This window comes from Vanacampus margaritifer, chromosome 13 (assembly GCF_051991255.1).
Source record: "Vanacampus margaritifer isolate UIUO_Vmar chromosome 13, RoL_Vmar_1.0, whole genome shotgun sequence".
Classification (NCBI taxonomy): domain Eukaryota; kingdom Metazoa; phylum Chordata; class Actinopteri; order Syngnathiformes; family Syngnathidae; genus Vanacampus; species Vanacampus margaritifer.
This window is the reverse complement of record NC_135444.1, coordinates 17,000,978-17,026,509: the sequence shown is the minus strand read 5'-3', so window position 1 is coordinate 17,026,509 and position 25,532 is coordinate 17,000,978. Positions and strand designations below refer to the sequence as shown.

Below are 25,532 nucleotides of genomic sequence, written 5' to 3'. Positions count from 1 at the left end.
GTTCACTGGCGGAGAGAATTGATACTGAGAGTGTTGTGTTACCACAGAACTTGAACGCAGCCAAAAATGCTTACCCTTACATTAGAATCGCGGCGTGCCCAAACCGTGTTGCGTTCAGGAATGGCATGGCGTCACTGTACTGTCAATATTACCAGTGCCACCGTCGCTGTTTGGGTAAACGCATAGATAGGAGTGAGGTTGATATCTAATGAGAAAATTGTGGATTTAAAAATAAGGAACAATTAGAAGGTCTTGAACAGTGTGCAGTGTCGATAGATGGATACGCCAAGATTTCCCAGAGCACTTGAACGCAGCACAGAGTTCCAAGGCGAAAGCAAAGCAGCGGCGTCAAGCTGCCAGCAAACCCGCGTCGTCGCTCTCCTCCACCGGACGCAAAGGTGTGGAAAACCTCGTTATGATTGGAATAATACCCATGGTGTCAGGCACGGGCTCCCACAAATTAATCGCACGTGTTGGGTTTGCGGTCGGGTTTAGTATCGAGAGGCGCGCATTGCTAAAGTTAGCCTCGCTGCTAACCGTGTTGAATGTTTATTGGTTCGCGTTAGCATCGGTGAGCTCGCTGCTGTCAAGACGGGCGAGCTAACGTTAGCACGCCGGCTAGCATCCACTGTCAGCACCATGGCACTGCCCAATTTAATTGAGAGGCCAGGTCAGCTCACTTGCAATTGTAGATTTATGTATGTTTCTATTTGTGTGTTTTTGAAGGTTAGGGGATATTTGACAGCTACGTGCCCCAGAGGGGGTTGCTATGATGGAGACCCCGGGGAGGGTAGCAAATACTCAGGACGCCTTGGACTTCACTGTAGAGAACGTTGAAAAGGTGAGTTTATTGACTGATCGTCATGTTGCATTGTTCAGGTGTGCACAAACTCCGAATGACCTTTTTGGGATATCGCCTATAGAAAATCTGGTCAAAATTTGAGTAAAACAGTATAACTACATTATTTCTGAACTAATCTCCTCAACTCTTTGATTATTGTCTGCTATTGAGGAACCCTTTCTCTAGTTATAAATATATCCTTCAGTAAGCTCAAACAGGCCAGATTCCCTGGGGTTCTCTCCTCTAAATCAATGTGTCTGAATTACTGTGGCTTTTTAAATAAAGTCACTTGCCCTAAACGTGTGATTTAAATCTTAAAAGGAACATTATTTGTGTGTGCAGTGCAATGTGGACAGTAGGTCATGTCCTTTAGTCATCAGTTGTTCTTTCCTTCACATATTTGTTGTGGAGGGTTTTGGAGCAACTCAAAAAAGTACATGGTGTATTAAGGCAAGATTTGCCTACGGCTAACTAGCTAGCAGAAAGCTAAAATAACAATCTACATCTTTACTCTGTGCTACATCTTGTCGGGCAGCGCTAATATGTATGACAAAAAGTACTTGGACTGTGACAAAATTTGGTGCAATGGGACATCACGTCTACCTCTTATTAAATAATGGATCATTATAATACAGTTAATTCATCTTTACTGAGAGTTGCTCCTCAAACAGCACAAACGGATGCAACATAAAAAAAACATTGTGACATTTTTGCACACTAGACCTAGCTAGCAGGTAGCACAAGAACCTAACAGCGCAGTCTACATTCTGTAGTTACTCTGTGCTCATTTTTGTCAAACACAAACAGATGCAACTAAAAATGAACTTCGCACATTTGACAAAATCGACGTGTTGTGACAACATTTGTCTATGCTAACAATATACTGTATTGGCTAGCACAAGAAGCTAATGTAGTCTTCATCATTAGTGCTCCCTCTTGTCAAACAGCACGACTTTATGTGACTTAACGAAGGTACTTGGCGTATTGTGACAAGATGTGTATGACATTAAGGTCATATTCACATGGAACTAGCATATGGTCAAGACTCAAGAGATATTGCAGTAGGCCAACACCACTGTATATGCCTTTTCTTCTGTGCTCCTTGTCAAATATCACAAACAGATGTGACTAAAGATAGTACTTGACGCATGGTGACAAAGTGTATGTGACATTTCTGTTATTTTTACAAGGGCCAAGCATCTGGCTGTGAATCTGCTACCAAGCTAGTGACGAATGTGAGGCGTCTATGTCTTTAGTCCGTGCAGGTAATCAGTCAGTAAAAGTGCTGAATCTCTTTGGACACAATTACTTTGGCCACCACATACAGTACATAGTGAGTTCTATGATGGTGGCTGAAATAAGGTCTAGTAATAATAATAATAATAATAATGCATCAGATTTATATAGCGCTTTTCTAAACACTCAAAGACGCTTAGCTGCCACTGTGGTGGCAGTAAGCTACTTAGCCACAGCTTCCCTGGGGCAGGCTGCCGGTGTGCGCCTTCGGCCCCTCCGACCACCACCAAACATTCGCACCGTTCATACACCAGTGTGAGTAGCACTGGAGGCAATGTGTGTGAAGTGCCTTGCCCAGGGACACGACGACACATGAGAGCGGGAATTGGTTACTGAACGACCGTCGCTACACCCTGGGCCACGGCCGCCACAGTTAGTTAGCTAGTGATTTACTGAGTTTCACATACCTTTATAAATGTTGAAGCAACTAATGCCTGTACAGTCCACCATTTTGTCCAACATTGATTTAGGGTGTTGAACTGTGTGTAGTGTTGTGTTTCTGCCATAAATCTCCCTGCTGGGTGGCCATAGACGCTACTGAAGGAACGGGTGGGGGAGGATGGAGACAGGAAGGTGTGTGTATGAGAGAGCAGAGTTAATGTGCTGAAATGGAGGAGAGTGGGGGGCTGCGGGGCACAGAGTGGACCAGAGGGGGAGGGGCATACATGGAGGATGGCGATGTCATTAAAGGCAGAATGACGATGCTGCTATTGTAGTCCTTCATTTTAACATCTTTTAGGACCTTTCTTGTCATTTTTCCAATTGAGACAAGAACCAACTACCATTGCATACATAATTAATGTGTCTGTGAGGTTCATTAATAACTTATTCAAGTGATCCATCGTGAAAGTACCTAATGTGGGTGGTGTGAATCATGTGAGCTACATGTCTGTTTCATGCCAAGATTCCACAAAATTGCACTTTATGCAGAACCCCGTAAAAGTGAGACATTATGGCAACTGTAAAGTGTTCTACCGCTATATTGCATTTGATTTAAGCAGTCTTTTATTATGGGTTTGTATTGTACTTTAATTCGGGCTTGCCACAGTTGAAAGCACCAGTACCAAAAGCACAGCCCGCTACTGATTGATGGATATTCACACTCACCGAATGAGTATAGTGTGTCCCATTGTGATGGCGGGTTCGTGTGTGTTGATTTTTGTGTACATGGCACTGGAGATGATGGCTCCTGGCTCCTCGGCGGCCACCCTTTTGTTCGTGCTTCGGTCTAACAGACAAAGTTCCACATTGTCCACACTTGCCAGCTACACACTCCGATGCAGCCTCTTAAAGCGAAAGATGAAGGAATCACGCTTCTTCCATGTTAGCATTAGCATTTTGAGTCCAATCTTTGTTGTGAATGTGAAGCCAGTTGTTCTATTTTTGCTGTCAGCTTGGCTGAAAACATCTGACGTTGTCATCAAGAGTTGAGACTAGAGCAAATGCAGCTTTTGTTTGGAGGTAAAAATACTTTGGTAAAAATGTGTTTCGTTACAAATCTATCTTCTGAGTTATTTACTTAATCTAGATGTACATACCTGAAAATAAAAGATGACATGATAATGTCAGAATCTTTGTCTAACATTGTAATGTGTTTTTTAAAAAATCAGCCAATTATAAAAGCACTAATATCGGTCGGGCCCTACTTTTTGTTTTCTGTTGTCTGTTATTAATATATTCATCTTTCCTCAGCCACAAATTTTCATAGTCAACAATGCAGTCATATAAAAAGGTGTCAAAATGTGGGCCCTCAGTAAAAGCAGGCATTCTTTTTTTCCATCCCTCATTTCTTATCATTGATCCTTTGCGTCTGCCTGTTTGCGTTCAATTGAGTCAGTTGGCACAATTTAGCGTGGCTTTGGCAAACGTGAGAGCAGATGGCGAGGCTGTCACCGAGGGGACATTTTCTCACTCGCGTCACTCCTCCGCCTCTCAACGGCCGGCCTGCTGACAGCCCACTGTACTCACTCAGGTGCAGCCAGGTGGCACAGGCGGCTTCCCGTCGTTTGTAGCTAGGCAGTGGTCAAATTGCGGGGTAGCTCAGAGAATTGACGTCAAAATGTTCTTGGTCTTGCATTGCGATTGTCACTTGACCAAAGCCAGAAAACGGAGGAGCCGTGATAGGAGGGCACTTTGACGTCAATTGAAGTTGACAACAGAGGGCGATTGAATGTTATAATATCCACGCTCTAAAATGGATAAAAAAAAAAAGTTGGATTAATCTGCTTCATTCTTATTCTTAATACAAAAGAAAGAAATCGACAGAACTACGGCTAACTCACAAAATCATCTGTTTGTTACAGTGGTAGAAGATTGCTGGAGCTACGTTATACTGCATTTATCTCCTTTACTCTTCTTTTTTACTCAAAAAAGAAATTATGGCCTCATGACCAAAACGGGAAATAAGCTTCATAAAATGTCTTCTGGCCAGACAAAAAATGAATATTACATTAGAGGCAGAAAGAAAATAATGAGTAGAATTCAATTAAAGTGTACCAGTGGGAAAAAACAAGCTGCCATCATAAAACCTTTATCAAATCCACAGGAAATGTTTGAAGTTGCATTTTAACATTCTTAACAACCACAAGAGTCAATCATTTATTTGTTGCACTTCTAAATTTTCCCAATATTTCACCCTAACAAACTATCTTCACACATGACATTTTTATGAGACATTTGATCCCTTTTTGCCACCAATATTATTGCTCAGTTTCCAAATAGTACAACAAAGAATACTAGTTACCGCTTCGACTACATTCAACAAGATTGAGTATCTAAATATCAAAGCTCTCACGAGCACGATTATTGCATTATCAAACCTGTCAGTGGTTTTAATATTGTGGCTGCTGGATGGTTCTTTTATTGCAAATTTGTGCCTGTTTGCGTTCATAAGCCATTATTCATCTCGACTGTGCTCTCTAACTCGCTTGCTGCTTAGTACCACTCAGTAGCTGTACTTCAGAGTGCCGTTTTTTAGGTCAATGCTTTTGGTAATAGCGTAAAAAGTGCCCTGGGGCTTTTTTGGGAATAATATTAAACAATGTTGCTGGCATATTACACATTTATGTCAAGTGAAACTGGCAAAATAAAAAGGACCTCTGCAGTAAAAATGGCCAAGACCATAAACATTGATAAAAATATCCTCTCATTATTCTGGCATTTTGCAAAAATAAATAATTTTGCTAATTGTAATTGACCTTTAGTTTAGTCTGATTTTATATCAAACGGTGAGAAAAATAAGCACATGTGCCTATGGCGTATTTAAACTGTGAATACTTTTAGGCTTAATTTTATCTGAGTGATTGTATGACATATTGATTTCATTTAGTTTCATTCTCCTCTGTTTGTCTTTGCTGGCAGGCCCTCCACCAGCTGTACTATGATCCTAATATCGACAACAAGAATCTGGCCCAGAAGTGGCTTATGCAGGCCCAAGTGTCTCCTCAGGCCTGGCAGTTCTGCTGGGCTCTGCTCAGCCCAGACAAGGTATAAAACTCTCACACTGTCACATAGTAGTAAAAAATAAACAGCATTCATCATGTCACTCCACAGGTGCCAGAGATCCAGTATTTCGGGGCCAGCGCGCTCCACACCAAGATCTCCCGGTACTGGTCGGACATCCCCAGCGACCAGTACGAGTCGTTGAAAAGCCAGCTGTTCTCGCAGATCGCCTGCTTCTCCTCGGGCGCCAAGATGGTGCTGACGCGGCTGTGCGTGGCGCTGGCATCGCTGGCACTCAACACAATGCCCGAGGCCTGGCCTGGCGCCGTGGCAGAGATGGTGCGGGTGTTCCAGGAGGAGGGTGGAGGGATTGATGGGCGGGCGCGCTGCCTGGCACTGCTGGAGCTTCTCACCGTCCTTCCAGAGGAGTTTCAGACTAGCCGATTGCCGCAGTACAGAAAGGGACAGGTGTGGTTGACTTCCATTCATTCAATTATTTCATTAGGGTTAATAGGGGATCTGGAATCTACACTGTGGACTGGTAGCCAGTCACGGGCCGGGCACAATAAGACAAACAAGCATTCACAACTATCGGCGGTTTGGATTTCTAAACATTTTTGTAGAAATGACCTTTTTCTTTTAACATATTTATTTTAATTTTTTGTAGACAAAATATTCTTTGAATGAATTAACGATTTACATCCAAAAAATATATACATATTTTAAATGTCAAAAATTACCATATAATGTACACAAAATTGCAAAAAGAAAAAAAGAATCGGAAAATTTATTTTAAAAAAGGTAGAAAAGAAACCGTTCAAAAAGTAACCATAAAATGTCCAAAAACAATTGAGAAGAAAAAGAGAGAGACAATTTTTCAAAAAAAAGCAGAAAAGAAAACATTCAAAAAGTAACTATAAAATGTCTAAGAAGAAAACTCCCAAATGTTGGAAATTTGCTAGCAAAAAAACACAAAAATAGCCATAAAATGTCCCAAAAAGGAAGATGATAGATTACAAAAAATCAACAACAACAAAACGAAAGGTAAAAGAAAATGAATCTCAAAGTATTGGATGCTGCATATTTTCTGTTCTGGAGCAGCCCTAATTAGCTCGTGGGCTCTCAGTACATTAGACTAACAATAAAGCACTGTTTTTGACAGGAAAGGTTGCTGACCCCAGGCGTAGATGATGTAACAAATCCAAATTATTTTTCTCCCTTCTAGGTCCGGGGCGCTCTGGGCCAGGAGTGGGGCTCCGTGTGCCCGCTTCTGCAGCAGCTGCTGCGACGGGCAGACAGCCCCGGGGCAGTGAAGGCCCGAGTGCTACGCTGCCTTTCGTCTTGGGTGCTGCTGGACGTGCCGCTCAGCGAGAGTGAAAGCCTGGTACACGATTGCTTTGTCGCCCTTCCTGACCCCGAGCTCTTCGACACCGCCGTGGAGGCGCTGGTCAACGCCATCTCACAGCCTGACTCTCAAAGGTGCGTGCCAGTATATGGTCAAACCTAAGGGAGAAGTCTGATAATGAGTGTCACCTCGATTTGACTACTGCCGCTCGAGTGAACTGGGTGGGGGGGGGGACGGGGGGAATTAGGGTACGGCAATGCCAATGTAAGTACACTATGCATGAATATAAACTGAATCAATATATACAAACATTGTGTTTTAATGGGCATAGAGGATGATGTGGTTCACACAGCCATATATGTACTTTACTGACTGTTCATACCTACTGAACATTTACTCTTTCATCAGAAAGTATCATTATATTGGTGTTTAAACAGCCAAACTCTGGCCGATTATTAATTTGGAAAGGCCTAATATTGGTCGTTATCACCCGGCAGATTAGGTAGGTACTTCCTGTGATATATCTAAGGCATGATTTTCTCAACAATGTTGGTCAAACTCTAAATTTTACAATAGAGATTCCACTGTAACAGCTTCAAAGCTTGTCATGGTAATGATGGGAAAATTTGCCTTGGAGCAATGTGAGCGTTAGAACTCCATTAGCAGCAGACAGGGTGGGTGGGCACTGGCTCGGCATAAAGGAGGGAGGGATGTGATACAGGGGCATGTTGACAGCTAAAAGGGGGGAGGAAAGGCGAGGGAGTGGAGGAAGAGAGCGGCATGTCTTGGTTGGCTGGCGTTGCTATGGTTACACAGCCAGGGCGAGATGTCATCGCGACCGGTCGATTCAGATGTGGCGAGCGCTCGTTACCCCTTCTCTCCGAAAGGCGGAAAGCGAGCGTGGCGATGGAGGTGGGGGAAAAGGATGGTTAGGTGGTTCTTACCTCGGCTTCACAGACTGGGAAGGATCTAGATGCTGACCCGTCACTTTTAATGTGATGGCTAATGTATTAGATCTAGTGGAAAGTATGCCTCAAGCTTTTCTTTTCTTTTCTTTTTTTTTTTTTCATCCTCCAGAAATCTATAGATTGATGTTTAAGCTCCCGTCTAATTCCTCAACCCCCCCACCCCCCTCCTCGGGTTCTCTCTCTCTGTTTAAACTCATCACAATCAACTCATTGGAGGGCACGCGATTGGTCCAGCCGCATCCTGTTGCCAGGCAACCCTTTTCCCCCGTCTCTGAGGTAATTGCAGAGGGGATGGCAACAGGGAATAGTCGGGTGAAGTGTACGAGTGAAGGGGAGCGAGGAGACCATAACAGACCATTCACTTAATGCCTAATGTATCCAAACTGAAATGAATTGAAACGCCATTAATCGGTTCCAGACAAAAATAAATAAATACGCATCATGTCCTTTAAAGGACATGACCCACAACTTCACAACCAGCACTGGTTAAAAATGAATGATCCGTTAAGTGCTACTCGCAGAGTTGCTCATTAAGATTTAAGTGCAGTCAGTCCGTTGGCAAGACACACAAACAGGTAAGATGGATGTCTGTCTTGATCTCAACTTGTGCGGATCTAAATCGAGCAGTGTAAATTCATTTATATATTTATATAAAGAAATATCAACTGTATTCACAAAAATAAAGAAAATATGATAAGAAAAAAGTTAACAAGCAAATTAGGCACACACAGGTCTTTTATTTTTAATTTTTTTTTGCACATACACATTTTTCTGTGACATTTCGACACACATACACACCCCTGATCTTTAAATGTCACACTATCACATGATGCCATTAGGAATAACATTGTCTCATGATGTCATGCAAGCCAATCTGAGAGGGAATCAACTGTGTGTGAATGTGTTTTAATGAAGTGAGGAAGAAGAATATGAAATAGTGGCTTATAGCTGTTTACCTCTCAGGCTTTGATCTCAATCTTGTGTAGGTGTGTGGGCGTGTTTGTGCAGATGAAGAAACAATATAGCCCTTGAAAACAGGGAGGGGCAAATTTTCCCTTTCACAAATCAACATAAAATACAAAAAAGACCATGACAGCAGATCTACATGAAAATGGATAGATATTTCTATCATAACAGAATGCACAAAAAAAGTCTCAAGGAACCATGTTTGAAATTGAACACAAGGTTGGCCATTTTGAGCAAATTCCTGAGCTCTTACTTTGAGTAATTAATTCCACTAGAGATTTCACCAAAGTAAGCCTCGACTGGACGCAGGTATGTATCCTTGTCATTGTTGTTAACTGTATTATTTGTGCTTATGGGTGCGTCATACAGGTATGTGAACACGTTGCTGAAGCTGGTCCCTCCAGTGCTGGCTCTACAGGAGCAGCTCAGGGAGGCCGTCCAGAATGGCGACATGGAGACTTGCCACGGCATCTGCCGCATTGCTGTCACATTGGGAGAGAACCACTCCAGGTTGGTTGGTGTTTGTCTCTTAACTCTTTGACTGCCAGACGTTTTCAGAAAAGGGATGCCGTGGGTGCCAGCCGATTTAAGCATTTTTGACTGATCTTTCAAGGTCCACAGAAAATTATGTGTTTGGACTATGGAAACACGCATACTACCAAATGAAAGATTGGACTCTCATCTTTCATCAGAAAAAAAAAGTTTGTTTCTACCTTATTCCGTTTTTCAGTAATCAACAATAGAAAATGGTTAGTTTCACCTCTGTTTTGAAACAAACGTCTTTTAACGTCTTTGGCACTCCTCCCTAGGATTTTACTAAACGGTATTTAACGTTTTTGGCAGTCAAAGAGTTAATATGTGCAATACACGTTTACTTGAACCCCTCAGAAATTATCTAAAGACAGTTAGCTTTGAATTAGGCTAGTAGAATCACTAAACCAAGTAGCTGATAATGTAAATACTGGAGAACATTAAAAAAATATATTTGAGTTGTGGAACTGCTCTTTGCATCTGTCAAAAATCTGTACTATTAGCAATATAAGAAAAAAAGGATAAACTCTGAAAAAATCAAGTTAAATGACAATTTGTGCAATTAAACTTGCACAATTTGCAATGAAACTGGAATTTTAGTTTTTAAGAAATAAAAATGACTGGCTGATAAGTCAAAACTGCAGTAAGAACGAAGAAGCAGCATTAAAAATAAGAAATCTTACATAATGCAGACTATAAATAAACTGGAAAGGCAATCAAACAAGGCCTGAATGTTAAATCAGGTATTTTTTTGTCAAATAAGACACCAACTGCATCAAACATTTTTCCCCAATTTCTTTTTTTTTTCAGGATTCTGCTGGAGCAGGTGGATCACTGGCAGAGCTTCCTTGCATTAGTCAACATGATTATGTTTTGCACGGGCATTCCCGGCCACTACCCGGTCAATGAGACCACCAGTTCGCTTACGCTCACCTTTTGGTACACTCTACAAGTAAGGGCATTTTCACGTGGACAGTCTGTTGTGTTTGTCAAGATACTTAAAAATGTTTCATGACCCAGACTCAAGACCGGTTTCTTTTTTTTATTGCCTTCCAGGATGAAATCATGTCATTCGAGTCAAACAAGCAGGCAGTGTACCTGCAGGTGTACAGGCCGGTGTATTTCCAGCTAGTGGACGTTCTGCTCCACAAAGCCCAGTTCCCCTCGGACCAAGAGTACGCATCCTGGTCCTCTGATGAGAAAGAGCAGTTCCGCATCTATAGGTCTGTGACTCTGTATGCAAGTGGGAGTTATTTTTTTTCTTGAAAGAGTAAATGTAATGTCTCTCTCTTTCAGGGTGGACATCTCCGACACGCTCATGTACGTCTACGAGATGCTGGGTGCTGAGCTGCTGAGTAATCTCTATGACAAACTAGGACGACTCTTGACGAATACAGATCAGCCCACGTCATGGCAGGTGGGTGGGACGCTGTGTTGCTCAGATGACATTTCTCAAAATGTTTCACAGTAGATTTGGTAATAAAGTGCAGTGTAGCGTCCAAAATCTAACATAAATCATTCCTTGATACATTTTGGCTTGCAGAAGGAGAGATTTTAGGAATTTTGCCCAATTTCAAGAGGTACCGAGGTGTTTTTATGACATGTCTGAGCCAAATTCGTCCTTGGGCAAGGCACTTCATACACATTGCCTCCAGTGCTACTCACACTGGTGTATGGAAGGTGCGAATGTTTGGTGGTGGTCGGAGGGGCCGTAGGTGCACACTGGCAGCCACGCTTCCGTCAGTCTGCCCCAGGGCAGCTCTGGTTACTTAAGTAGCTTAACGCCACCACAGTGTGAATGTGTGAGTGCATGGATAATGTATCCATTCCATTGTAAAGCGTCTTTGAGTGTCTAGAAAAGTGCTATATGAATTTGATGCATTATTATTATTATTATTATTATTATTATTATTATTATTATTATTAATGAAGTGCCGCCTGTCAGAAGCTAAAGCTACTTTGCACATCCCCAAAAACTTTGTGCAGCTCTGCTTACCTTTCATGAAGCCACCACTGGTCAATTTAACTATAGATTTACTTGGTTGCTTAGTTTCACACAGGATAAGTTTGTAGGCATTTCAGAGACGGAACTGTATACAAGCTTTTATGAAGTACATAATGTTTAAAGTAAAAAAGTGAGTAGCTTATTGGCCACTCACTGTCATGGTTGAAATACCCTAACATACTGGATATTTCTCCTCCAGCACACAGAGGCTTTGCTTTACGGTTTCCAGTCCATAGCGGAGACGATAGACGTCAATTACTCTGACGTCATTCCGGGCCTCATAGGCCTCATCCCCAGAATAAGCATCAACAATGTTCAGCTGGCCGACACAGTGATGTTCACTATAGGTGAGATCTTTTCTGTCATGTCCCTCCTAGACAATATTGCTTTTGTTACATAAAGCGTCATTGGCAGGGTGCACACGTCGTGATTTTTAACATCTTTTCCCGATTTTTAAAGTATTTGTCTCCATCAAATGGGTCACTTCCTAATCGGTTGTTGTTCAAATTTATGTCACGATTCCAGTGACCTGAGGCTGGCCCATTTTTGGTATGCGTGTACCCTGCTTTACTGTGAATCCTTCTACCAGGTGCTCTGGCTGAGTGGTTGGCAGACCATCCGGTGATGTTGAGCAGCGTCCTACCCCTGGTCCTGCAAGCTCTGGGCAACCCGGACCTTTCCATTTCGTCCGTTTCCACACTAAAAAAGATCTGCCGTGAGTGCAAAAGTGACCTGCCGCCTTATGCCACCAACATAGTAGCTGTATCTCAGGTATGTTTGTTTTATGCTTAATGGTCAGATTAAGGTTCATTGTGCATGCAGTAACTATTCACTTTTGTTTTTGTTTTTTTAAAGGAGGTTCTAATAAAGCAGATCCACAAGGTCAGTTTACGATGTGGCTCTTTTTAATTTGATTCATTCAATTCAATTAATGTTTCATTGAAGATAAACCATAAATTATGGTAAAGGCACATGTTTTACATTAGACACAAACAAACAAAAAATCCACATAAAGTGAACACATTGGTCATTTTTAAATTTTCTGCCATTATAAATGAGTATGTAAAATAGTATAATGTAAAAAACACTTTTTCCAGGGATCTTCTATTTATAAAAAAAAAAAGTAATTTGGGCATCTCCGCAAGCAACTTTCATATGTTCCATGAATACAAGTGCAACCATGTGAGATATGTGTCTTTTGAATTGTACATGGAAATAGACAATCAATAAAATGGGAATCAAGTAATAAATTGGAATTGGGCGCTGGGACCTGCAGGTCAGCCAGTGTTGCCAAAATACGCTTCAAATCCAACAAATGTTCTTTTCGTCTTTTCAACAAATCCAAATTGCTGGTGTGGTTGTGTGACTGTATTATGGCATTAAAAAAGGGGCTTTTATGTTAACTCTTGGCCTCCTTTGTCTTGCTATAGACGAGTCAGTGCATGTGGCTGATGCAGGCGTTGGGCTTCCTGCTGTCTGCGCTGCCTGTGGAAGACATCTTGAGGAACCTTCACTCCCTAATCACGCCTTACATCCAACAACTGGAGAAGCTGGCGGAGGAGACGGTGTGTGGATCAATTCCAAAATAGATTTATTTATTTTTTAATCCTGTAAATTTGACATGACATGACAAATGTTGTGAAACAATGTACAAATAATAATAATAATAATTTCATTAGTATTTACGTGCTTTGCTATGAAGCTGAAAATTGAGCTCAGATGAATAATTTTCCACTAATCAAGATTTTAACGTAATCCAGCAAAAAGTGACTAGATTTGTTGCTAGCGGCTTTTTTGGTATTTTTATTTTATTTTATTTTATTTTTTTAATCACAAGAGGGGTCAGAAATTTCAGCAAGGTGTCAGCACTGACAATCCCTCTGTTCCAATGCCCTAGCCCCCAGTTGTCAGTAACAAAAGTATACCAGTACTCTGCATTTGCATGAAACTTAGTACCCCACCCGAAACAAGACATTTTTAATATCCGCTTTTAAGTAGTCTGGAGGAGGCTTTTTTCATCTTCTGATTAACGAACACGGAACAGTTGCAGCCATTCGCTGCAGGGTGCCGCCAGACGTAGGCCAATATGAATCTTTTCCTTCATCTTTATTCGCAACCAAACAACACACAGAGTAACACGCTACCTCATCGATCCTCACTGCTTCCCATCCATTATGTACTGTCTTGCATTTGCTTTGTCAGCATGACATCAGACTGGCAAATCAGCTCGAATGCCCGTCGTTGGACAAATAGTGGCTCCTAGTGGGCAGACCTTCAACCTCTCTGAGTCTGATGAGAATTCTGTGTTGAATTTAAAAATAAAGCATTGCCATTTGTAATGTGTCACCATGGAAACGGCGATAACTAAAACTCTTGACTATAAATTATTAACAGAAGGAGGTGGGGCTGTATATGCATCCCTAAAAAAGAAATAAAAGCCTGTAAAACCACTGGTCTTATTGGGTTATACTCATGAACCATGTGCTGCTCATAAGACAGAAAGAATGTTTACTACTTGACTGTTGCTGAGCAAATGTGTGTCCATTAAGATTAATGAAAGTCATGCACAAGAAATAAAATTAAGAAGGTACGTATTAGTCGTAAACCAAAAGCAGGTTTATTAACTCAATGGCAGAGGCGGCGATTAAGGGTAAATCCTGTATTTATGTCACATTACTCTCCAAAGAATGTCCAATTATTTGTAAGAATGTGTATCGTGTTGACTCCGCTGCATATTGAATGATTGCTTATGATGATTTTCTGTCTCTTCTTTTTTTTTTTCTCTCTCTCTCCTTTTAGCCTAATCCGTCCAATAAGTTAGCTATCATCCACATCTTGGGGCTGCTGTCCAACTTGTTCACCACGCTTGACATCAGCAAGCAGGACGACGAATTGGCGGACGGCTCGGCTGTGCCTGTCAAACCGGCCCCTCCCCCACCCGGACCCAACCCGGTCAGTGCTCCCCTTCCACCACTCCCTGCCATCATTACAAGTAATATGATTAGTGGGAAGACTGAGTGTCACATGCTGACACGTGGTGTGATGCACTTCCACGGATGGTGTTGTCACGATACCAAAATTGTGACTTAAGGTAGTGGAGGATAAAATGAAAAATTGACGCATTAAACATTGTTAACCACTAATGACAATTATTAAAAATAAAAATAAAAAGATTATTTTGTAGCTGCTGAGATTTGAAGCCCTTTTTTTTTTTATGGAAAAATGGCTTAACAGAAGATAATTTTATACCACAAAATGTAAGAAAACCAGCACCTTTTTTCCCTCTCAGACTTACAGTATTGCTCATTTGTCTATTTAAATGTACTGTGGTAGTGGGCAGGTTCATATTCCTGTTTATATTTTCATGCCCAGTTATATGTACTGTAGTATATCCTGCATGCAGTTTAAATGCTCAATTAGCACACTCGTCATTTGTTTTTTTGTTTTTAAATAATTGGATCAATCTGTGTTATGTCACTGTCATCGGGCAGAATCCTCTCCAAAATGTTCCGAATATCATCAGTTTAAAGGGGGAAAAAACACATTTGTTGAGCCATTATATTGCCAAAGAGAGCATGCCATTTCCAACAATTTTCATTGGTCAGTAATTTGTAAAATAAATAAATAACAGACTCACCTGATGTTCATACTCACCAATAGCATTGATTCGTGAAAGAAAGAAAAACAAATTAACCAAATATGGACATTGTTTTTCGCCCAATGCTAGCAATATAAAATATTTTACATAGTATAAAGTATTTTTTTTTTTATTTGAATATTTTACAGTTAGCCTTACATTTACTCATTATTTAACACTGTCCTGCATCTTAATTAAATGCAGCTGCATAGTTTGTGGCTGAAATCTACAAACATAAACTCACCTCAACTCCATTTTATTTACTGAACTCTTTAACAACAACCACAACTGAAACAAAGTGCTGTACACAAAGTAATTGAATGTAACGTAGTATAGAAACAATAACAATGTTTCAACAATGAAAACAAATAAGACACAGAAACAAGTGCCACAGGGACCAAACACCCTCTTTTGTGTTTTATTCTCATCCAAGTTTAAATTCTAGACCATCCTAGTTTAATGTCTTTGAGATACAATAAAAGTGTTTTTCAGGAGATGGCATCTTTCTCCTTATGTGGCACAGTGACACTACTAATTAATTGCCTCATGGTTGTCAACAAGTTTGCTTGTCGCAATATTATTTACCCTAATTTGACTTATATTTGAAGGCAAGTCATTTAAATGTCACATCTGCTGACCTGCCACTCAGCAAGATGTTTGATCATACGGCCATCTTCTAGCCTAAGTTTTAATATATATGACAAAAGGTATCGAAGGCACAGACTGCTAATGTTTATTATTTGTGTGCCCACAGGTGGTGGTGGTCCTCCAGCAAGTATTTGCCCTCATACAGAACGTACTCGGCAAGTGGCTGAACGACTCGCAGGTGGTCGAGGTGCGTCACCTCCTTTCTTCTCCCAATTTGGTGACATTATTTTACTCTGCCGGACCAGCGGCTTGAATGGATTTCACGTGTGCTCTTCAGGCGGTTTGCGCCATCTTCGAGAAGTCGGTAAAGACACTGCTGCACAACTTCGCCCCCATGGTCTCGCAGCTCAGCCAAATGCTTGGACAGATGTACAGCACCATTCCCCAAGCCTCGGCCCTCGACCTAACACGACAGGTAGGCACAAATGGTAATGGTACATATGTTCCTATTTTTGGGCAAGGAAGGTCAAGTACTTTGACAATGAAAATTAACACCCTTAAAACGTAACTTCTTTTTTTTTTTTTTTTTTTTAAGAAAGTCCCTTTGTCTGGAACATGTCATCTAAGTCCATCTGTGTTATTTTTATCCATCCCCTTTGACTTGTTTTCTAACACCGTCCTTTGACGTAGAAAAAAGAAAAGCACTTGAGGGAGAACATGGGTTGCCAGGGCAACTCTGCCAAGGTGTCTAGCACATGTGGCCGTTTCTAAAAATAACCAAATGACTGTGACTGCTGATCTTTAAGGATCTTAACACAGGTTCATTGATTATGGAGGTCTGATTGTGTTGCCTTGTTTTTCCATGTGTTTCAGATGGTACACATCTTCGCTAGCCAGACGGAGCATTTCCCACCCATCAAGGCCCTGTTTGAGCTCGTAACTTCTGTAACGCTGTCCATCTTCCAGCAAGGTAGGGCTTGGTAATGCTGTGAAATGCATCCCGGCGGGAGATCTTTGAATGTGTTTGTTGCCTTTCATATCACACAGTCCAAAGTAGCACACAAAACAGCTGAGTGAAACTACATTTTGCCTATTTCATGTAGTTTACTCTACAGAGACCCATTTCTTACTGTGGCAATACTGATGTTGCTACATTTTTTAAGCTAAGTCGACTGGGACATTAAAAAACAGCACTGCTCAAATGTTTACTTGACTATTCTGTGTCAACTTGTTGAAATATTCAGAACACTTCAGACACTTGCTACACTTGCACAGCATAATGAGCCAATGCAAAAGCGGTAATGGAAAATTCTGCCTTCACGAAGATAATGGAACTCTGTTTTTCATCATAGTGTCAGATAGGGGTTCACTTAACCATGCAAAATGAGTTGAATTTGATTCATACAAAGTAAAATGCAGTTATTCCTTCCGCATGTGGCCCTTTTTATTTAAAAAAAAAAAATCTGTAGTTTAACAGTAAAAAGTTTTTTATTCGACAACATTTTTCAAACGTATTTTTATTTTTTATTTGAAACAAAGTTGTGATTTTACACAAATAAAGTTGTATTTTATATTTTTGAAAAGAGAAGTAGTGGTAGATATTAACGCAAACCCCACTTATATCTTGTAAGGACAAAGAGAGCCCCCCCCCTTTTTTTTCGCTCCAGAAAATAGATGTTTTTTTTTTTTTATCATAACGTTACAAGAATAAAGTCATTAAGAAACAAAGATTTATAATATCACGTTAGCAAATGGGAAAATATGAACACTCACTCTAGAAAATGGATGGATGGCTGAATAAATACATTCAAATTAAATAACTGCTAAATTAACACAACAAATATTATAAGGACTATTGCTAATGTTTGCAAATGCTTAAGAATGTGAAGTCCTGACTAAGTTTGCAATCGCTGACGGTCAAATCAAATATTGCTTACAACTGAGCATTTTTTTATCTTTGAAAATGCAGAATTTGCGATACAAATGAACTCACTAGAGTGTGAAGGTGTACCTAATGCTGTGTCCATCGACTACTATTTCATTGTAGCCTGGGGATTTTTGTGAATTGGCACTCAGACCAAACATTGAACACAAAAAAAAAGACATTGACGTCGGCCTCTCCCGCTTCCCTTTATGTTGCATCCCCCCCAGGCCCCTCTGTCTCCTGCCTCCCTGCTTTTGATTGCTTCCGTAATGGCTGCCTCACTCCCTGACTCTTAAACTCTTTCCTTTCCGAGCAGGTGCCTTTCTTCAGTAAGGCGCGATATTTTACTGTATGTTCACGACACAGAGAGTGCTCGCTTATTCGTATGGCTGGCATGTACCAGCAGCATATGGCACTACTAGAGCTGTGTGGTAACCCTCTGAATAAGCCCTGTGTTCCCTCTGCTAGTGAGTAAGTGTGTTTGTGTGTGTGTGTGTGTATGTATGAATGTAGGGCTGCAGGGTGGTTTGGGTTGTTGAGCCTGAAGCGTGTTTGGAGTGTGGGATCAGCTAAAGCTGGGCGCTCACTACAGACGTTGGTGCTTGCAACATCAATAGTGACCCATCAGTGTCTGGCCATTGGATGTCTAAGTTCACTGAAACTGTATCTTCAAATGTCCATCATTGATTTGTTTTTGTATATTTGCAATTGGTACTATCGTTTGAAAAGAAATGTCTAGTGGTCTGTGTCCAGCATTGTAAGGGAGGTGGTGCTATCTGAACCTTTTCCGACCTATAATTTCACACTGAGGGTTCATCTTTGGAGCAAAGGGGGATCTGGTGAGCCGGCTTTCAACGGACCCTTCACGCCAAAGCCTTCCCATGAAACACTAGCCGAGATATGTGTCTGCCTGTGTCTTTTATCCAGAACCCAGTGATAAAGGATTTTTACACATAATGTGAAAGTACCACTGCAGAATATTGTCCGGTCGAATTTGTCGATGCCCTTTATCTGTCAAAAAAAAACAGTATGATGTTTTTTTTCTTTTTTTTTCTAAGGCAGTCATTTGGCTTAAGATACTATCCATGAAGCCGTAAAAATGCTTGCTAGCACTGGTGCTAAGATGACTACATTTAGATAAAAAGAGGCGGAAAATACAGGCAGTGTGAAAGGGGCTATAAATACTATCTCGGGCAGACTTAAAGGCCCTCCAAAAATTTGAGGTCAACTTTACACTCCTAATCAATTTCTTGGCCATTTATACAGAATAATGCCATGCAAAAAAAAAAGAAGAAGAAGAAAAAGCAATATTTCATTATTCAGCTACATTTTCATGAAAACACTGATTACGATGAGGACATCTCCTGGCTTGTGTTTCAGGGTGAGGAGGTAAGCAAATTGGCGGGTCGGTCCCCTTTCCTCCAAAGCGTCACAGTAACAGAGGTGCCTCCTGGGTTCCCACTCCAAAGCCACTTTTCGTTCTTAGGTTTCTTCTGTTTCTCTCTTGGTTACTTCTTTCTTTGTTGTCGAAAAACAGACCCATGTCTTTGTCTCCTGCCTATTCTTTTCTTTCTCTCTCCCTCCAAGAGTCCGCCAACGCTTCACACGCCCCCCCCCCCCACCCACCCACAAACACCCCCACTTCCCTCCCAACCTCCCCTCTTTGTTCCTTACTCACATGTGAATTATTTCAATGAACTACTTTTGAGTTCTCTTTTGAGTTCCACATGACTGTTGAATCTGTTCCGTTGCTGTTTGTATATTATTCTTATTCTCTTTTGATTTCTTAAGTTTCATCTTTATTATATTTTAGGACCCAGGGATCATCCTGATATTGTTGATTCATTTATGCAACTCCAAGCTCAGGTGTGTTTTTGGTTACTTATTTCACTCACTTTGGGTTTCTCTCTTCCTCTTTTTCTCTCTGTCCTCTTCCTCTCCTCCTCTCGTCCTGGTTAACGGACCTTAAAAAGTCATGTCGTGTATGGTGAGGCTTTGGAATGACTTTTCTCCTCAAACGCTCAGCATTCTGACAGTCACCTTGCCACATAAACACATGAATTATGGCCATCATATCGGTAGAGGGGAAAAAAGTTGTGGTGCCTCGATGCCTTGGCTCGAGTTTAATTTGTTCAGGGACTTATCTCGTCGATTTTGAGGGAGAGAAATGTCAAAACGTTGAAAGTCGTACAAGTTTAGGTACTTCACACTCGTATAGAGTATGTACTGTATATGAATGGTATAAACAAAGTAGAGGTGCAATGATTAATCCACAACTAATTAATTATCAAATTAATTGATAATTACTTTGATAATTAATCGTTTGGAGACTTTGCTTTCTTTAAAATTATTGAAATTTTATCCTCTCTACAGTAAATATTCTCAGATTTCTGTAGTCCTCTATAAAAGCAGATTTATTATTTCTGATTATTCTTCAAATAAAATGTATGCAAATATCTTTGGGAAACATTGGTCTACGTGTTTGTCTATTTTCTGTCATGTTACGACCCAAACCAGTAACTGAACCTTGATGCAGTTCATGCAGTATTTTTATTTATTTATTTCTCTCGTAGGGCTTTACAGACAGTTCGGTGAACGTCATAAACCGGTACATGTTTTGAGATGTGAGATGAAAATGCAAACTCCATACAGAAAAGCAGTAGGCTAAATTGACGAAGCACTAGCACATTTCAAGAATTCAAATAAAATCATTTAGTTGTAGAAGGTGCGTCAAAATTCGCCATGGTGGTCGCCAAGGTGACTGCTTAGTCTCTGAACGCCCTCCTCCTCTCAAGTCATTCCAGCCCACAGCCAATCAGAGCCCCAAAATAATTAATATTCAACTCTAATATTAATTAATCACTTCAGACAAATTGGCTGAAGGATTTTCTGTTTTATTCAAATAATTATTTTTTGTTGTTGTCTTCATTATTCCTCTCCCTTTTGTTTTCTATCTTTGGATAGATGTGACCTCCATCTTTCTCCTCCTTTCCTCTCCCTCTCTCCTCTCCTCCATCCTGAATGAGTTGTTTATGACATGAGTTGTATTTCTCTTTATCTGCACATGTTGATTACCTGCACACTTTTGTTGCATATTCAACCAAAAACACACACATTAAAAACAAAATGTAGCATTTTCAAGTATCCGCCCAAAACCACCATTGACTTAAGTTTTGAGTCTTTTGACTTAAGTTTCCAGGTATTATTTCAAACTTTTGGTTGCAATTTGTTTCTTATACCTGCGGAGTTGTGCATCAGAGCATCTCTCTGACTTTTGGGATATTCAAGAAAGCACTGTGGCCTGGTAGGCAGATCTGTTCTCAGTCCCATGTTGCTGTCGGATCTGACTACCAGGCAAGTAGGATAGGAAGTACTTTGTCGCTGTATGTTCTCAACAAACCCACATAACGCTTTTGTTTGCCTCATAGGCCCTCAAACGGAAGCCCGATTTGTACTTATCTGAGAGTCTCGACGTAAAAGCCGTGTATCACTGTGGTAAGTTTGTGATTTTAAGAAGCTTATGGTTTATTGATAAAGGCTACTTTTGTCATTATCTTATGGAGGGAGGCTTCAGAGAAAAGTGGGCGTGCGTTTAGTCCGCGGGGGTGGGGCCGCACGCAATGACGTCAAACCGTGCCAACGGCTCGTTTTCTCAGGTTGGGAGGGGCTAGTGCTTGGAGAGCAGAATAACCTAGAATTTCTCATACAGGGACGAATGGAGGAAAACACAACTTTGGTCATGTTTTTGGTGAGGAATTAGCATTTTAACATGGCTAAAAGCTCCAAAAAGATTTTTCATGTTGCAGTCCCTTTAAGACAACATAATAAGTCAGGGAATGCACACATTTGTAAATTTACGAATGAATTGAAACAAGATCATCATTTAAAATATTATGTTTTTTTAATCTCAGAAAATTCAAACTTTGGTGTTGTCAGATTATGATTTATTGAATTGTTTTATTTGATCTCAAATATCACTTTTAGTTTTTTGAAAAATGGCTGAACTATTTAATGGATGCCAGAAAGGTTGACTACACAGCAATGTTTTTGGTATCTTAATGTGTGACTCAATAGTCTAAAACTGGCCAGTGTGGAAGGATGCCGAAAGATAGGATAGGAAGATGATATCGAGCCGGGAGAAAGGTCACAGTGACACAACAGCCTAGCTCAAGTCAACTATCTATGTGACAAGGAGGCCTAATCTAATGCATACAAGCCAAACTGGGATTTTTATTGACACAAAAACCTGCTTTGTAAATTGAAACTGTTGCTCCCAGTAATTATAAAATATGGACACCATTATGACTCTACTATTTCTTTCCCACGTGCAGGGCTTCTATCGCTTAAGTTTCCAGAGGCTCCGACCGTCAAGTCGACTTGTCTCTTCTTGGTGAGTGCGCACATTGTGAAATGATGATCGTGGAAACGTGTTGCTGATGGTCTTGTGTCCGTTTCAGACTGAGCTGTTGCCACGCTGTTCTGACGTGCCCCCCGTGGCCAGGTTGCTACAGGAGGACGGCAAGATGCTAATCCAGGCACTTTTGGAGGTGCGGAATTCTCCCAATGTTCCACATTATGGGGGCACTTTTTTGCTCAAGGGCCACATTAGGTTTTTAAAATGTACAGATAGGCCAGATCATTCATAGACGAGACTAGATGTTAAATTGGTTTTGTAAAAATACTTTATTGTAATACTGTATAATGATTTATATTGTATTTTTATTGTATTATAAATTAAACACTGGATTTGACTTCCCCTTAAAATGTGCACAAAATTTAAATATAATTGCATTAATTACAATTTAACTTTTCAGCCTCAACTAATAGTTATGTACCAATGAAAAATTTGTAGTTGAGAATGATAATTTGTACTGTATTGTACAGCGGACCCCTACTATTCTCACGGGATAGGAACTGAGTCCAGCCGCAAATTACTTTAGGATAATAACAGGTACCTGAAATAGTGAGGGATTACTGTATTTTTATTTTCTCCCCCTTCCAGGGTATCGGTGGCGGGGCTTCTCGGAACCTGATGGACCAATTTGCGGAGGTGCTGTTCAGCCTGAACAAGCACTGCTTCTCGCTGCTCACTGTGTGGCTAAAGGTAGCGCTGCAGCCGCCGAGCTTCCCGTCGTCGCGAGTCACGTCGGCGCAGAAGGACCACTTCTCCCAGCAAATACTCAGGTAGCTCCACACTTGCTGTTTCAAATTAGGGTATGAAAGTATGGTTTCACGCTTGGCCAACCAGAGCAGTTCCAATGTAAGCATGAATTTTTAATTTTTTTTTTCCCCCTCCTAGAGAGCGCGTGAACAAGCGGCGGGTGAAGGAAATCGTCAAGGAGTTCACGCTGCTTTGTCGAGGTCTGCATGGCACAGAGTACGCCGCTGAGTACTGAGCACCAACGGCAGGGAAAATCCCAACACAGACGGCGAGGAACCTTTGGTGGCGGGACAAGACGTTGGAACCACATTTAACGGACAAAAACACACCTGTGGCTTTTAGGGAGGCTTTTTTTTGGTCCTCTTTCAGCTTTTCAGCATGCTGCCCCGTGTCCCCTCCAAGTTTCTTTCACTGCAAGAGCCCTCAAAATGGACAAGAAAGTCCATTTTTATTTGGGGTTGGGGGGGTCGCCCTTCCCCTGATCTTTCTGTAGTTACCTGGTGATTATGATTATCCATGTGAAATGAAAATGGTATCGTAACGTAGCTACTAGACGTTCTCATTCAGGATGACTTATACATAAATATACGTATATTATATATATATATATTGAGAGAGGAAGCCGTGCTGCTGCTACAGTGGAGATATTGGTGTAAATGTCATATCTGGACCACCCTGTGATACTTGCTCTTGCCAAATGATCAAGACGTGTGAGTATGTTACACACGCCTACCTTGAACGCGTTTGAAACTAAAGGACAAGAAGGGAACTCTGGGAAAAGCAAGGCGGGCCAGGGGAGGGGAAACTGCAATCCGAGGGCCCAAGAGAGCCGAATGTATCAACATTCGTTATTTCTTCATTTAATACGGCTCTCGGAGGACAACAGGGTGTCCCAAAGTCTGGACGCTGGCCAAAAAAATGCAAATTTTCGAGGAATTATGTTTTTACAAGACTGCACGGCGGACAACTGGTTGTCCCATCTGCTTCACTGCTCAGAGGTTCTGGGTTTGAATCTGGGCTCAAGCCTTCCTTGTGTAGTTTGCATGTCTTCCGACTTTCTCCCACATCTTAAAAACATGCAGGTCACGTTCATTTAAGACTAAATTATCAATAGGCCAGAATTGCTTTTTTTTTTTTTTTTTTTTCAAACAATATGTGGCCTGCGGTTTGCTGGCGACCAGTTCAGGGTTGAACCCGCTTCTCTCGCCAAAAAGCAGTTTAGATCAATTGAAGACTTAATTGTCCATAGCTGTGAATGTTTGTTTGTCTGCCTGTATTTGTTACTTGCTTTTGGGACACAACTTCTTTCGCCAAAAGTCCACTGAGACAGTCTTCAGCCAACCTTAACCCTAATCAGGAAAAGTGGTATAAAAAATACTGAATGGATGGACATTTTTGGCATTTATCCAATTGAAAAATGAACATTTCCAACATTTGTGATGCAATGCATTCATGGCACATTCAAGCTGTTAATGGCCCATGTGTCCAGACTTAAGGGCCGCCGTGTACAATGGTTTCCCCACCCCTGCACCGGTCATCAAAATAATCAAAATTGTGCATATTATTAGTCATTTCTGCAGCATATTTTGAGTGTGCGTGTTCATAGTTGCATTTTTAGCCACTCGTCCAGCGCACTTATATTGGACCTAAAAGTACACAAGCATAACCTCCTCATCTTTCACGCCAAAAAAAAAGGACATTTCTTGAAGCCTCACATCTCACCAGACAGTCATGGACCAGACTCCCTGAAATCGGGAGCGGTCACCTCAAAGGAGGATCCAATGGGATTAGAGGGCGAGAATAGCAACGAAAGGGACCATCAGCAGCATTCAAATGTATCTACTCCCATCCACACTCTAATCCTGCTGTCTTATCCGAGGTGCCTGCAGACATGTAGCATGTGTTTGTGTTTTGTGGGGGGAGGGCAGGGAGGCTTTTGGGACTATTGACCTCAGGAGTTTGGATTTGAACAGTGACAGTCTGGATGCTCATACATGTGAGGGAAAGGAGTTGGTGGAGAATGAGAGGGAGGTGGTGTTTGAAATGTACATTGTTTTTTGTACCTTGGCTTTAATTTATTAAATATACTGTAAGACTGCAGCTTGTCCCTGACTTAGTTTTCTAAATGTACAATAATAAAAAAATACTAGCTTTAGAAATATTGTACACAGTACACAAATATTGGAAAAAGTTCAAAATGGTGCACAAACGTGTGTTTTTTTTAAGGCAAATATTGGGGGGGGGGGTGAATAAAGTTCAGAAATTGAAAAAAATATTACAAGAAAATACTGGTAAAGAATACAAAACGTTAAGTATACTCACAAGTATTAGGGAAAATAAATTGTACAAATAGAAAAGAGATGGAAATTTAATATTAAAACTAAATTATGAAAAATTTAAACCAGAACAGTTTTGACAAAAATATCTTTAAAAAATTACACAAAAATACAAAATGATTGCATGACAAGTACTCATTGGTTAAAAAATTAATAAATAAATAAAAATTAACATACATGAGAAATCAAAATGATAAAAAAATTAGATTAGCCTACTACAAAAGAACAGTAACTGATCAATTTCCAGATATATAAAGTGTAAAAACATTAATAAATATATATATATATATATATATATATATATATATATATATAATTTTATCAAACAAATAGAGAATAAACATTTGATGAGAAATAAAAAAGAAAAAATACAAAATTAATAATAGCATTGATACTTGTTTTAAATTTTAAATGGCAAAAATATAATACTTATAAATGTAAATTGTAAAAAAAAAATATATATATATAATTATATATTATTAAATGTTACACA

The 25,532-nt window shown here is 40.6% G+C and overlaps 1 protein-coding gene across 3 annotated transcripts in view; it reads left to right on the top strand.

The window, feature by feature from the left end:
• The window catches only part of LOC144062286 (importin-13-like), a 34,525-nt gene extending 9,722 nt beyond the window's left edge, over positions 1-24,803 (top strand). Inside the window, exons 1-23 of one of the 3 annotated variants that reach the window (XM_077583498.1) lie at positions 233-398; positions 727-841; positions 5,498-5,623; positions 5,690-6,046; positions 6,804-7,057; positions 9,227-9,367; positions 10,199-10,340; positions 10,445-10,611; positions 10,685-10,805; positions 11,593-11,740; positions 11,983-12,164; positions 12,249-12,275; positions 12,824-12,958; positions 14,193-14,345; positions 15,785-15,865; positions 15,956-16,093; positions 16,492-16,588; positions 19,356-19,408; positions 20,971-21,037; positions 21,874-21,932; positions 22,000-22,089; positions 22,545-22,726; positions 22,842-24,803. In XM_077583498.1, coding sequence (XP_077439624.1) covers positions 770-841; positions 5,498-5,623; positions 5,690-6,046; positions 6,804-7,057; positions 9,227-9,367; positions 10,199-10,340; positions 10,445-10,611; positions 10,685-10,805; positions 11,593-11,740; positions 11,983-12,164; positions 12,249-12,275; positions 12,824-12,958; positions 14,193-14,345; positions 15,785-15,865; positions 15,956-16,093; positions 16,492-16,588; positions 19,356-19,408; positions 20,971-21,037; positions 21,874-21,932; positions 22,000-22,089; positions 22,545-22,726; positions 22,842-22,938 — 2,889 coding nt within the window. In that variant the 5' untranslated portion in view covers positions 233-398; positions 727-769 and the 3' untranslated portion in view covers positions 22,939-24,803. Of the gene's footprint in view, positions 1-208; positions 399-726; positions 842-5,497; positions 5,624-5,689; positions 6,047-6,803; positions 7,058-9,226; positions 9,368-10,198; positions 10,341-10,444; positions 10,612-10,684; positions 10,806-11,592; positions 11,741-11,982; positions 12,165-12,248; positions 12,276-12,823; positions 12,959-14,192; positions 14,346-15,784; positions 15,866-15,955; positions 16,094-16,491; positions 16,589-19,355; positions 19,409-20,970; positions 21,038-21,873; positions 21,933-21,999; positions 22,090-22,544; positions 22,727-22,841 lie in introns of those variants that run through there. The other 2 variants (XM_077583500.1, XR_013296374.1) reach the window with 2 other exon arrangements.
• Positions 24,804-25,532: the final 729 nt, after the last annotated feature.